General features: G+C 38.9%; 1 protein-coding gene across 1 annotated transcript in view; it reads right to left on the reverse strand.

Annotated features, from left to right (window-relative positions):
• The window catches only part of SLC16A10 (solute carrier family 16 member 10), a 107,468-nt gene extending 93,518 nt beyond the window's left edge, over nt 1-13,950 (reverse strand). Inside the window, exon 1 of the mRNA XM_074310091.1 lies at nt 13,312-13,950. Within this exon, the coding sequence (XP_074166192.1) occupies nt 13,312-13,615 (304 nt within the window). The 5' untranslated portion in view covers nt 13,616-13,950. The remainder of the gene's footprint in view (nt 1-13,311) is intronic.
• Nucleotides 13,951-14,757: the final 807 nt, after the last annotated feature.

A 14,757-nucleotide genomic window follows, 5' to 3' on the forward strand; every position in this document is an offset into this window, starting at 1 on the left:
TCTCTCTCTCTCTCTCTCTGTCTCTCTCTCTGTCTCTCTCTCTTCTCTCTCTCTCTCTCTCTCTCTCTCTCTCTCTCTCTCTCTCTCTCTCTCTCTCTCTCTCTCTCTCTCTCTCTCTCTCTCTCTCTTTCTCTAGACACATCTCTCTCTCTGTCTCCCTCTCCTCCCACTCGGGTTTTTCTCATTAATTTTCATTAGGGATGGGAGATCTATGTTTTCCTTCATAACATGACTTTTATGGAAACGTTTTGCAAAACTTCCTATGTGCTTTCTTAATGAGGGCTGGGAGAGGGGATAAGAAAATCTAGAACTCAAAGTTTTAAAAACATTTAAAAACATTACATTTTTAAAAAGACATTCTAGAAGAGTAGAGAGAAAAATGCAAAATCAAGCAAAACAAGGTAATCTGAAGAGATAAGAGAACTTTAACAACTCAAATGATAGTGAGGGAATTCAACTTGCTTACTTCTCTCCTTGCCTCAAACAGCAAATATGAACTGAATTCAATTCTATTCACTAAAAGCCAAAACAGAACACCAAAAGATCCAAATTTTGAAGGAACAGTATGGATACATGACATTTCCTCATTTTCTACTTTGCATTATAGGTTCAGGTTCACTTAAAATTATACAAAGCACCAATTCTATTTATCTTCTCTTCCCCACTCCACTTACAATGGAAACAACCCAATGAGGCATTTCTCTTAGAAAAAAGCAGTAAAGGTGGACAAGTCACATTCACTGTCTGGACCTCAGTTTCTTCAATTCTAAAATGAAGGGATAGGAAGAAATGAATTCAGGTCTGTGCATTCCATAGTTATCCTTAATTCTGTCCTTAATTCCATGTAAGAATGATTCTTACATGGATAGTTATGGAAATTGTGGAAAAGTCATCCAAACAAAGCAACACCTTCTAAGAAGTAAATTATCATATAGAACTTTTATTTGTAAAGATTCTCATGTAATTTTTTCCACCCTATGATTTCCAGACTACAAAACTTCCCCAACAGAATCACCTAAAATTGTTCTTGTTTGATAAGTTACCAACATGTAAGTAGTATGTGAAGCCAGAAACAAATGCAATGTGTATGTCACTATGTGAATCACTGAATATTATGTTAAAACCTAGTTTTCTTATTTCCTGTTTTCTGGAAGCAATAGGGGACAAGAAACTTCAGAGGAACCAGCAATTAATCCTACAAAAAGTGAATGAGATACTAAAAAGAGAAAATAAACATTTTTATTACATAAAATTTGGAAGTTAAAATAAAAAGACAAAGTTTTGATTTGGAGGAAAGCCTTTGTATCATGCATCATCATGATAAAAGTTTGATATTCAAGACAAATATCAAATTAACAAAGATACTCCCTAATAAATATATTTTCAATGGAGATGAACAAAACAAGAAAAGAATGACAAATTATCTATCATAAAAAAGACTATTCCAAATCTCTTATCAAAGGATAGGCAGAACAAAATTTTCCTTTCATGCTAAGAAACTGACAAATGACAAAAACTGAAAACAGGTCATTTTAGAGGGATTTCAGAGAGATAAGCACAATAATAATATACTATGAATGGAGCTTTAATTGGTCTGACCATTCTGAAAAACAATGAGTGGTGTAAGAAAAATCATGGAGCAGCCAGGTAGCACAGTGGATAGAGTGTCAGGCCTGAAAGTTAGGAAAACTCATCTTTATGAGTTCAAACCCAGACTCAGACACTTTTACTAGCTGTATGTCCCTTGGCAAATCACTTAATCCTTTTTTCCTCAGGTAAAATATGTTTTCCATGAGTAAAATGAGCTGGAAAAGAAAATGGCAAATCACTCCTATCTAGAGTATCTCTATCAAGAGTACAACACTATTGAAACAAACTAAACAGAAGCGACAATAAAAACAACAAAATCATTAAATTCAAAATCTTAACTCCTGAGAACCCACCTTTGGGTATATACCCCTAAGGTATTAAACATAGATGGTTCCATATATGCCAATTCAACTCAACTAATATTTACTGAGCACCTATGTCCTAGGTATTGTGGTATATAATGAAAACACAAAGATACAGATTTGAAGGGGAGAGGGGAGGAAATAATGTGTATACAAACAATTGGAAGATAAACACAAAAAAACCCATGCATACAATTACAGAATAAACACAAAATAATTTACAGAGGAGAAACAGGAGAGCATTTGGAAATGGGTTAAGCAGTTTGTAATGCCACAGATTCAGGGGATGGGATGTCACAGAATGAAAAATGTTAGGATAAGAGGCCAATGAGACTGGAAAGAGATTTAGATTTAGAGATTTAGTGAGAGATAGTAATTCAGGATAAGTCTGAAATAGTGAGTTAGGACCATATTGTGAAAGGCCTTAAATGGAGTTTGCATATTTTAAGAAAGCCATATGTAATAGGTACCTCCTCTTCATGTCATACTCAAATCCCTGCAGTCTGGCTTCTGACCTCCTTCAACATACACTTTCCAAAGTTACTAAGGATTTTTTAATGACCATATCTATGTTGTTTTTTTTCCTCCTTAATCTTCATCCTACTTGACCTCTTTATAGCCTTTAACACAATCACTCTTTTTTGGATACCATTTTCCCTCTGTTTCTGAAATACTACTCTGTCCTGGTTCCCTTTGTACTTATATTATCCTTCCTTTTCTGCCTCTTTTGCTGAGTCTTCATCCAATTCTCATTCACTTAACAGTGAGTGTCCTAAAGGGTTCTACCCACTCTCCTCCCCCTAGTCTCCCCTTTCCATCTATGTATGTAGTGGGGGAAGGAGGACAAGGTATGAGACGTCCAGGTCCCTTTGGTATGAGGACTTGCCTTAGCCACCTCTGATGTAGACTTTTTTATTCAATTTTCAGGGGCTCCAAGAAGCTATTGCATTTACAGTGGCCTCACCTCAGCAAACAAGCCAAATCAGGTTGAAGGTGACCCATAAGTCACAAACCTATTGATGAGCTAGGGGATGTCTATCCCAATCATGCTTCCTCTAGCAGAATGGTCAGGTGAGAATAATTTATTGCAATGGCCAAGAAGGTGGCTGAAGCAGGTGCTATGGAGCTATTAGAACTTGGTCATGGGGGGGAGGGGAAAAATTAGAACGGAGGGTTTGGCAATTGTCAATGTTGTGGGGTTGCCCATGCATATGTCTGGTAAATAAAAACTATTAAAATATTAAAAAAAATAAAATAAAAACATTTTAAAAAAAAAATTGGTCAGGTATTACATACTACACTAAGGTCCTGCCACTGGATTTCTATGATTCAGGAAGAGTGAGGTTAAAGACTTTGTGCAAATCTGTCTTACTTAAATTCAATTTACAAGTCAAACCAAGTCAAAACATCACCGGTGATATCATTGGTTCTTTTCAAAAGATAAGACCAAGAACATATGCATATATTTTGCTTAGAGATCTCATTATCTCCTGTATCAATGATTTTCAAATCTACTTATCCCGTCTAATCTCTGCTAACCTCTAAACTCTCATTTCCAAAGAGCCCATGAAACATTTCAAACTGAAGGTCTCTAAGCTATCTTTAATTCAAACTTCCAAAACTTAACGTTCTCCTTCCCAAAAAACTTCCTAATTTCTCTATTATATTACCTCCCTGTTACTATATCCTCCAGTCCCTCAGGCTCAAAACCTAGGTGTCAGCCTTGACTTCTCAATCGCTTCCTACCCAATCCCACAAACATTCTGTTGCCAAGGCCTTTTTCATTTTACCTTTGTAACATCTCTTACCATGTCCCTCCCTCTACCCTCTTCTGAGAATATCACCACCTCGGTGCAAGCTGTCATCTCCTCCTGTCCAGTCTATTGCAATAGTTTGCTGACTATTGATCGGTCTGCCAAGACCAGAATCTAGACTCTCCCCAGTCTTGTCCATTCTCCACATTCTTACTGTCAAAGAAATCTTCCTAAATGGCAATTCTGATCGTGTCATACCCCATCTATCCCCCCTCAAATTCCAATGGCCCCCTATCACCTCCAGAATCAAATACAAAAACTTCTCTTGGGTCTTCAAAGCTCTTCATAATTAATCCATCCCCACAAACACACACACTTTCAAGTACTTTCACACCTTGTACTCCACTCCCTACTCCATCCTCGGTAATCCACTAACACTAGCCTCCCTGCTGTTCCTAAAAGACATTCCATATCCTAACTCCAGACTCCCAGGCATTTTTCTTAGCCCTTTCCAAAGCCTGGAATTCTTGCTTCCCTCAATTCTGCCTCCTGATTTCCTCTAAAAGCCAACTCAAATGTCATCTTCTACAAGAAGTCTAGTGTCTTCCCTCTGTATGCTTCCAAGGTCACTTGTCTTTTTTCTTTGTTTATCAGCCCTTAGGGCAGGACCTGATAGATTGTACATGTTTACTGTTGGACTAAATCCTAGATAACATGGCCAGACCTGTCCTCTAGGAATAAAGACATGTAACATTGATAGATTAACTGAAGCAAACTATAAAAGTGAATATGCTAAGACTGTGCAAATGTTTGTTCAAATAACCTAAATGTTTTCTTGAAATGTATTTTCCTATCAATTTTACAGATGACAGCATCACTTTTTGTGGTTAAAAAGAAAAACTGGAAATAAAGTGAATGTCCCTCAATTTGAGAAGGGTCAGGAAGATCTCAGATACTTACTAGTTGTGTGACCCTCTGTCACTTAACCCTGTTTGCCTCAGTCTCCTCATCTATAAAATAAGTTGAAGGAAATGGCAAACCACTCCATTTCTTTACTAAAAAAAAAAAACCCAAATGGGGTCACAAAGAATCAGCTATGACTGAAACAAATGAATTACCACAACAAAAAAACTGTTTTATGAATGTTTTATTATTTTCCTATAAGAAACAAGAAAATTGGAAGTAAAAAAAATAAAGTTTGTGTGAAATAATGCCATATAAAAAATTAACATATAAAATGACTACAATAATGTAGTAAAGTTTTAAAATCAATATTAGCCCCCAAGAAGAGATGAAGAAATATACTTCCCTCCTTTCCCTGGAAACATGGGGAACTGTGCATATGAAATATTGTATATGCTTTCTGATATAGTCCCTGTTTCAGGATATTGCTAATGTATTTTTTCTTCGTTATTATAATGAAAAGTTCATTGAGTTGAGGGAGGGGAGTATCTGGAAATGGCTGATATTAAAAACAAAAGAAAAATAGAATCAAAAATTTTAAAAATCAGATTGGTGCTCTTCTCCTCCCAACCTTCCCCCCTCCAAAAAAAAATAGATGAGCAGAAACTGAAGCTTTAAGAATACTGATGGTGGTATGACTTGACCTCTAAAATGATTGTTAGACTAATGGTGACTGCTACTTCTGACAATCCAACTGCGGGCTCATAGCTACCTGAAGAGAACAGTCTCTCCAATACAATCTGTAACTCAAGGTACTGAGGCCTCAAATGACTTGTTTTCTTGGCCCTACCGGACAAGCTTGTACTTGATGTGTCCCCTGGCAGGATTTGGATCCCTGGCTTAGAGATTTCAGTGTCAGTGCCAGTTCTAGCTCCTGTAGATTGAACAGGAACAGTTAACAGAAACTATTTAAAGAGTAAACAAGTTAGTACAAAACCAAACACTGTTCCTTCATTAGAATATAAGTTCCTTGAGGGAAGGAACTAGGTTGTTGGTTGTTTTGGTTTTGGTACCCACAGTCTGGATACATAATTACCCCTAATAAATTCTTGTTAATTGATCTCAAAGAGTGACAAGTCAGCATCTTCAAAAAATTTTACATTTACACTTATTTACTAAGACACTTCTTTTTTTGTAATTTTTTTAAAATACCTTTTTATTTACAAAACATATGCATGGGTAATTTTTTCAACATTCATCCTTGCAAAACCTACTTTTCCAAATTTTCCCCTCCTTCACCCATCCCCTCCTCTACATGGCAAGTAGTCTAATACATGTTAAATATATTACAAAGATACTTCTACATATGATTTCTGCTAGGAATTAGAGATTTGAATTCTAATCCTGAATACATTATTTAGTAGTAACTTTGATCAAAGCAGCAATTCACCTGTTATATACTAGTGAGCTAAGCATTGGGAACATTGTATACCAAAAAATAAAGCAATCATTGCTTTCAAGAAGATGAAGTGTAGACAGACACATACACACAAAATACTATAATAGTAGTACTATTAGTAACAATGATAATGAAAATGGTCTGCATTTATATATAATTTTGAACACAGCTAGGTGTCAAAGTGGAGCAAGCTCCAGGCCTGGAGTCAGGAAGACTTCAAGGAACAGTTCAAATCTAGCCTCAGATACTTACTATGTATGAAACTGGGCAAATCAGTTAACCATGTTTATCTTAGTTTCCTCATTTGTAAAATGAGCTGGAGAAATGGCAAACCATTCCCAAATCTTTGCCAAGAAAATCCCATATGGGGTCAAAAAAAGTTGGACACAGAATTAACAACACAGTTTTGTGGTTTGCAAAGATATTATCTCTTTTGATCCTCATTATAACTGATAGAGGCTACTATTATCTCCATTTTACATATGAGGAAAGCAAGGATGAGAAGGGGTGACTTGACCATGATCATAGTTTGTAAGTTAATAAGAACATGTCTTTCTGACTTAAGTGCAGCACTATTCACTGTGCTACCTCAAATTACAATACAGAATAGACTATAAATACATAAGTAAGGTATATAACTAAGTCTTGCTTTGCTGCCTTCTTGTGGAATAGAGGCAAACCTCAAAGGCTATGGCACTACAGCCCTAACTCTAACAGGTTTTCCCAAACAGCTCTATCAAACTGGAAAATACTTAAGATATAAAGACTCAAAAAAGATATGAAGAAAATGGGTCTAATGATGGACTGCATGTTTGTCATCCAAGATCCAAGTTAGATAAATTTGGAGAGAGGTTCCTCACCAGAAGATTAATACCATGGCTACAGAGGAAAAAAACTATAATTGGGTTGCAATCCTTGATTGCTATTTAATAACTGTGAATTTGGCTAATTCACTTCTCTGGCTATTAATTTCCTGACCTGTGAAATGAGGGAATTGGACTAGATGGCCTCATCTAGTCCCTTCTTACTCTAAATCTATAATTCTATCACATAATTTATTTTTTTTCCATAGCAACTCACAAAGGTAAACTATGAAGTTGAGGAACTGTTCAAATGCCAATTCCATATTATGTAACCCTGGGCAAATCATCTTGTTAATCTGAGAAAAATAAATTAATCCATGATTAGAGCTGAACTGTAGAATAGTTGCTAGTCTGAATTTCTGGAAGAAATTTCCTCACCAAAGTTCCCTTTAAATCAATAAAATCACCTAGCTGATTTAAAAGGGAGTGAGGATGGATATATCACTGAGACTTGGTAAGCTGGAACTCATGTATGAATTAAATATGTAGCAATCTACATAAGTTGATAATAACTATTTGACCTTTCATAGGTAACCTAAGATCACTAGGCTTGTTTTCTCATCTGAAAAAAAAGGGGGGGGGAGAAGGAAGAAGGGAATAGACAAGCTGGTCTCAAAGGTCCTCTCTCTACTTCTAGATTGATGACTCTAAGATCTGATCTGCAACAGTGGAAAGAATATGTATACTGATGAATTAAGGATCTTTGAAGTAATGAAGTATATAAGAGGTTTAAGAAAGGTATAAGTAAATACTATGTCAAGTCCAATAGGGAAATCTAATAGGGAATATCAAAGAAGATTTCCTGAAACAGGTGCTAATTGAATTGGGTCCAGTTTGGCTCAATTAAGGAATGTGGAGAGAAGCAAATATGAAGAAGTAAGGTACTGCCAGATGGTAGCGATCCTGGATGTCAGACTAAGGAAAATTGGACTTTATTCAATGGGCATTAGGAAGTCATTGAAAGTTTCTGAGCAGACAAGTGATGAGATCAGACTTGGACTGAGGAAGAATAAACTAGCAGCAATATAAAGATGAACTGCAGGAAGGAAAGTATAGAGATATTTGGAAGGAATCAGGAGGGTACTATAACAATATAGGTGGAAGTTTAATGGGAGCCTGTATTGGGATGTTAGCAGTAGTAGAAAAGATAGAATAAATCTAAAAAAAGATAGAATAGATCTAAAAAGGCAATCATGAGACCTATAGATAGTAACATTTGTCTCATTTACAAGTAAGAAAAATGAGTCTGAGATATTAATGTATGATGACATGACTAGTAAATGAAGACATTACAACTCAAACTTCTGACAAATAGATCAGTGTTCTTTTCACTTTGTTATGTTGCTTCTCTGGTAAGATTTATCACCAGAAATTGGGCTACATGGTAACAATTTTTTTTCCAGTCACAACAATTTACAAATATTAATACAAGGAAGGATTGCAAACTGCACCAGTAAAAATACCCATAGTGATGAAAACTAGTCCTTGAAGTATTACAGTACATAAGAATTGCTAGGACTTAACATGAAATTCAGTTTTCCCATTTTAATTAGGTAATTTCTAAAGTCTTGGACATCTCCATTAAGCATAGTACTTTGGCCTCTGGATCACAAAGATACATTTTGTTATACTTTAAATTGCACTTCAAGAGTTGGTACAAGATTATTTTCATCAAATTTGAAGGTGAAGGGAAGAGGAGAGGAGAGGGAAAACAAAGTATATGTATAGAGGGAGGGAGAGAGAGAGAGAGAGAGAGAGAGAGAGAGAGAGAGAGAGAGAGAGAGAGAGAGAGAGAGAGAGAGAGAGAGAGAGAGAGAGAGAGAGAGAGAGAGAAGAGAACAAAGTTTTTAGGGGAAAAAAATTCCCCATTTTTCTTCTTCCTGGAAGAAAGCAGATAGGAGAACTGAACCAGTTTACTAACAAGATACTAAGGACTGTTTATGAGAAAGTGTCATGTAGAAAAAGTAACAGACAACTAAGTTTTTCATTTCATTAGAGAATTATAAAGTTATCCGACAGCCAGAATAGCTGTGACAATCATTCATTTCTAAAGAAAAATAAGATTGGTTTGTTTTTACTATAAATATCCTTTGATTCACTGCTGAGTGATCTGTATCCCAAAGAGATCATAAGAGAGAAAAACACCCACATTTGCAAAAAATGTTGGTAGCTGCTTTTTTTGTAGTGGCAAAGAACTGGAAATTGAGTGGATATTCCTCAGTTGGGGAATGGCTGAAAAAGTAATAGTATATGAATGTAATAGAATATTATTATTTCATAAGAAATGACAAGAAGGTTGATTTCAGAAAAGCCTTGGAAAGACTTACATAAACTGATGCTAAATGAAATGAGCAGAACCAAAAGAACATTATAACACAGTTAACAAGATTATATGATGATCAACTGTGATGGACTTGACTCTTTTCAGCAATGAGATGATTCAAGGCAATTCCAACAGACATGGGATGGAAAATGCCATCACATTCAGAGAAATATGAAAGCTGAATGTGGATTTAAGCACAAAAATGAACGTTGAAAACTATCTTTATACATGTATTTGGAAAAATAAAATACTATTGGAAAAAAGAAAAAAAATTTTAATCTAAATATTTAAATACTCTTTTTCCAGTTCCTTCCCATGACTATTTTTACTCACTTTTTATGAAAATTATGAACTAATGAATTTAAAATGTACTAAAAATTGTTTACAAATAATACATTTACTTTGCTCTTTAGAATAGTATAAGTATTACTGTTATTTCATTTTGTAGATGGAAAAACAAAGGCTCTAAGAATTTGTACTCTTCCTATGATTAGGCATCTAGGCAATAAAAACCAGGAACCCAGGTCCCTTGGTGCCAAGTCCAAGATTCTACAGGTTACCTCACATTGTTTCTCAATTATTCATGCTCAGTTTATTCCTAACAGCCAGGTGGACATACGTGAAATCCATTCATTGTCAAGTATGATGTCAGCAACTGCTAGGATTCAAATTGTTTTGTATCAATAGCAGTAGTGCTTCTCCATTCACTTCCATGGTTCTGGGTTTCTGCTTCTAGTCAACCCACCTTTCCCCTCCCTCTAGTAGAGAATGAAATGCAAGCTGAGGAAATGCAAAGTAAACCATCCATGGAGCAACTAGGTGGCAGTCAGGAGGACCTCAGCAAATTAAATAAATAAATAGATAGATAGATAGATAGATAGATAGATAGATAGATAGATAGATAGATAGATAAATCATCCATTCAAATTAAGTGAAGAAAGCTTCTGGTGCCTTCAAGGTCCTTACCCAACAATGACCAATACCACTTTTCAGTCCAACTCTACTCCCTCCCCATTTTCATTCAACTGCAACAGATTTAAGAACCCATTTCCCATTCCTTGCTTCCTTCAAGATAGGGCTCAAATTCTGGAGTTAACTTTCCACCCAGCAAGTACCTATCCTCTGAGATTATATTGCATTAACACTGTATATGTGTAAATATGCACAGTGAATCAATGTTGTTATTTAAACTTTATCTCAACTATAAAAATTCGAGGCGTCTTGAGGGCAGGAAGTTTGGTTTGTTTGTTTTTTCCATTCTTTGTATCCCCAGCACATGTCCAGGTGCAAAAATTAATCTAATAATTGCTAATTTTATGGCTGGATTCCATTAAAATGTAGACTGGTCTGAGAGATTTACTCCTTAAACTAGCAATAGTCTTTGGTAACTTGTTTTGTGAGAAAGGTCCAAAGGTCTCCAAGTGCCTGAAGAGAAGCCCAGGGAGAAGAAAGTGATATAACTGAAAAAGAATTACTGCCAATGTTGCCTAGAATTTCAAACTTATGGAAGCACATTCTGTTCCTGTGTGTGTGTGTATATTTGCTGTCACAATAACTTGAAAAGAAAGAATCCACAATACCAACCACTATCATTTTGTATCCAGCAATGGGTACTAATTGGAATATCCTTTAGTTCAGTAATTACTTTGCTTTCCATAGGGGGAAGAGGGTAGATGTAGAATAGAAAAGCATAAGACCTTTTATTTGTCTGAATATATGTATGACTCTGGAAGCATCCTAGCCAAAGGTGCTCAGAAAGAGTTTTCAGAGGATATTTGGATAACTCTGCAGGAACTTCTTTCTACCTGAAGTTGGGAACCCCAATAAATATATCCCATGGAAATAGCCTTCCCTTTTCTTTTGTGAAAAAATTTCTTTCCTTTTTGAAAATTTCATCTGGTTCCTAATGTAAGCTCTGTATTTGCATATTCAAGACAAACTTACTGAATTCTGTGCTAAATATTATTATTTGAAAGGTAACTGAAGAGGGGCAACTAGGTGGCCCAATAGATAGCGCATCAGCCCTGAAGTCAGGAGGAACTGAGTTCAAATTTGACTTCAGACACTTAATACTTCCTAGCTGGGTGACCCTGGGCAAGTCACTTAACCCCAACCGCCTCAGCAAAAAAAAAAAAAAAAAAAAAAAAAAAAAAAGTAGCTGAAGAAAGCAAAATATTTAGTCAGAAATAACTCATCATTACACTAACAAAAGAAAAGGCCACAAAGCTCAAATTGGTCATATGCTCCAACTTTTTGAATAGCTGCCATGTATGAAGTGCTTCAGGAAGTGTTTCCTCAAAAAAATGAGGACTTAAAAGTTACATTCTTGACCTGTTTCATGGCTTGCTGAACTTAACCAGTATATTCCCCTCTGGCAATCCATTAATATTTACTAGTTGTACAAATGTAGTGTTATCAGTCAAGAGGGAAGAATACAAGGCAATATTCTTGTCCTCATGGAACGTAAGAGGACAATTCAGACTAGAAATAGAGTTTTTTAAACACATAAATAACATATAAACACTAAGGGTGTAAGTTTCTAGTTTGGTTGTAGATATGATGTATTCCTATATATGTATACAAATGGGACTGGAAGAAAGTAAATCTGATAGATAAATGTTGGTTATAAGTACAAGAGGAGTACCAAAGAGATTAAAATGGAATTAAAGCAGGTCCTTTCCCTTATCCTGTTCCAGAAGGAACTTGCATTCAGAAGTCTCCGTCCTTCTCTCTCAAGTCCCTAGATAAAGACTGATACCTTAAAACAGAGGACTCCCCATCAAAGACTGCCGGGTTGAATGTTATCACATTAGCTACACTAGTAATCTCTGTAACTAAACTGGGAGAGATCCCCAGTCAAAGAATGCTCTCATCTTTGATGTATGTACTCATCTTTTCTGGTAATGTTGAAACTCCAGCCCTGCAAGTTTCCCAAGCAACTCTTTACCTCTTTCCTACTCCTTTTTTCCTAATGAAGGTCCAAGAAAGTTTTAAAATGAGATGGGAGAGAAGAGGATGGATCATTCTTGAATTTACGATTTCTAATTTTACATACACATTTATCCTCTGGCTATACTCAAGCTATTGTTTAATTAGTAAATAGGGATACTTTTGAAGTTTCAGGACTTAAGCATTACTCCTTTAGAACAACACCATGCAACTGCTATTTCAGGATGCCAAATTGTAGGTTAACCTTAGTGCCATTTTCTCATTTTTGCCCTATTCCATTCAGGTGCCAGGAAGGCAGCATTATTAAAGTGAATTGAGAAAAACAGTAAAGATTAAGGCAAAAAAAATTTTTTTGCACATTTTTAGTTCCCTCTCTGGTAAACTTTTGCTTTTTGCTTAAGCAAATTAACAGCTACGACTAGCTCGCTGATTTTTATTTTTCTAGCTGAAGCAGCATAATTTTCGTTAGCATTATTAAATGCTCCCCCCCAAAAAATGAGAGTCAAACTGCAAAACAGGAAAGGGCACTCCTTCCTTTTTTTTCTTCACTCTCCATTGCCAGCTACTTTCAGCGGGCAGAGCAGAGGTGCAACCATTTGTGTATTTAGACTGTGCGGTTCTGGCTTTGGAACTCGCCGCGTTGCTGGAGGAGGTATTTCACTTTAATGCAGATACCTCAGCTCCTCACCGCAAGGGACTTCTAGTGACTGTGGAAAATGACGGCTGCAAGGTGTTGTGGGCTTTTTTTCTTACCTTTTTTTCAAAATTGAAAAGACTCTTTGCTGTTGGTTCTTAGTTTTAACGTTCTTCAACGCCCCCTCTGTAGGGAGGGAAACTGCCAAAGTGGCCAAGCAGCTCAGGGACAGCTGGGAAGACGCACTAGGAAGGAGCTGCGAGCTCCTGCCTCCTTCCACCCATTGCCTGCGTGTAGCCCGCGAGGACGGATAGACTGACGGACAAGCAGATTGAGGAGCATACAAAGACAGCCCCCCTTCCTCAGCCCCCCACCTATACACGCACATACACGCGCGCACACGCGTGATGAGATCACTCTGCTGGCTGCCGGGCCGGGCACGAACCGCGGGCAGGTCCAGCTGCGGCGCCTCACCTGTCTTGAACACCATCGCCTTGTCGTCTTTGGAGTTGAAGGTCTCCAGCATGGACACGAAGAGCACGCCACACGCGTTCTGGATGCCGAACACCGATCCATTGCACCACATGGCCGCGAGCATCACCACCCAGCCCCAGCCGCCCTCGGGGGGCTCGGGCACGCTCTGCCCCGGGGACCCCTTCGCCTCCCGGTCCTCAGGCATCTCGGGTCCCTCGGCTGGCTGGGAGGAGACGCCCCTCTGCGGCTGAGGGCTGGGCTTCATCCCGTGCCCCGAGGAGGCTTCCTCCTGGGCCGTCACCATTGCCCCCGCAAGACGGAGACCCTCCTTCCCTTACCCCCCCCCCCGCGCGCGCCTTCCTTCTCCTCCTCCCCCGCGGCTCGGGTGCGTGGGGAAGCTCGAGCTCCGGGCGGGGTGGGCGGACGGCCCGAACGCTCAGGACCGTACTGCAGGCGAGCAAAGGCCAAGGTAAAGGCAGGGGGGACGAGAAGAGCGGGGGAGGAAGATGAGACAGACGAGGGTGGCGCGAGCACGGGCTCGAGGGCGGCTCGAGGGGTTAGTGCTCCTCAAGGTTCCAGACCTGAATGCTGGACAGGCCCCCCCATGCTTCCCCTGCGCCCTAGTGTCAGTCCTCTAATAGAGCACCTGCCCCGCCCCCTCCAGGGGGCGTGACCCTTTTGCTTCTCTCTTATTGGACAATTCGGAGTAAGGGAGTGGGCCTAGCGACTTGGGGGACGTCGCACTCTCAGCCTCGTGTGGCTGAGCCAGGATCAGAAATACACAGTCTTCTCTAATATCTCCGCCTTCCCCGGAGGAAACCATTCTCCTCCTCGGTTTCCTGTGTAGTCCGTGGGCCCAGAGCGCGAAGCTCTCGAGGCTTTAAGAAGCATAAAAGGAGGCATCGAATCTAATGGAAGGGGAGGATCCCCGTCCACTCGCACGCACAGGCCACCCGAGGAAAAAAGTGCACACGAAAGCACAAACTATCCCCAACACGCTCATCCCTCTCTCCGTCTTCTCTCTCTCCCTCTCTCTCTGTCTCTCTGTCTCTGTCTCTGTGTCTCTCTCTGTCTCTGTCTCTGTCTCTCTGTCTCTCTCTCCTTCTTTCCTCTCTCTCTCTCTCTCTTTCCTCTCTCCATCTCTCTCTGTCGCTCTGTGTCTCTGTCTCTGTCCCTCTCCCCCCCCTCCCTCTCTGTCTCTCTCTCTCCCTCCCTCTCTTTCTGCCCCTCACACACCATCTCGTTTTGACACATTCTCAAACCTTGTCACGTTATCACCTCCCAGACACTCGCGTCTGTACCACTCAGCCCTCTTCTGTCTCAGACGGAAGGAAATCTATCCAAAGTCACGTTCATGGGGTCACTACCTCAGTCACACATCCCTACAACCACTTCATGTATATATGTAGCTCAAGCTGCCTTTATAGTCACCATCATAATAGACAC

Source organism: Sminthopsis crassicaudata, chromosome 4 (genome assembly GCF_048593235.1).
Source record: "Sminthopsis crassicaudata isolate SCR6 chromosome 4, ASM4859323v1, whole genome shotgun sequence".
Classification (NCBI taxonomy): Eukaryota; Metazoa; Chordata; class Mammalia; order Dasyuromorphia; family Dasyuridae; genus Sminthopsis; species Sminthopsis crassicaudata.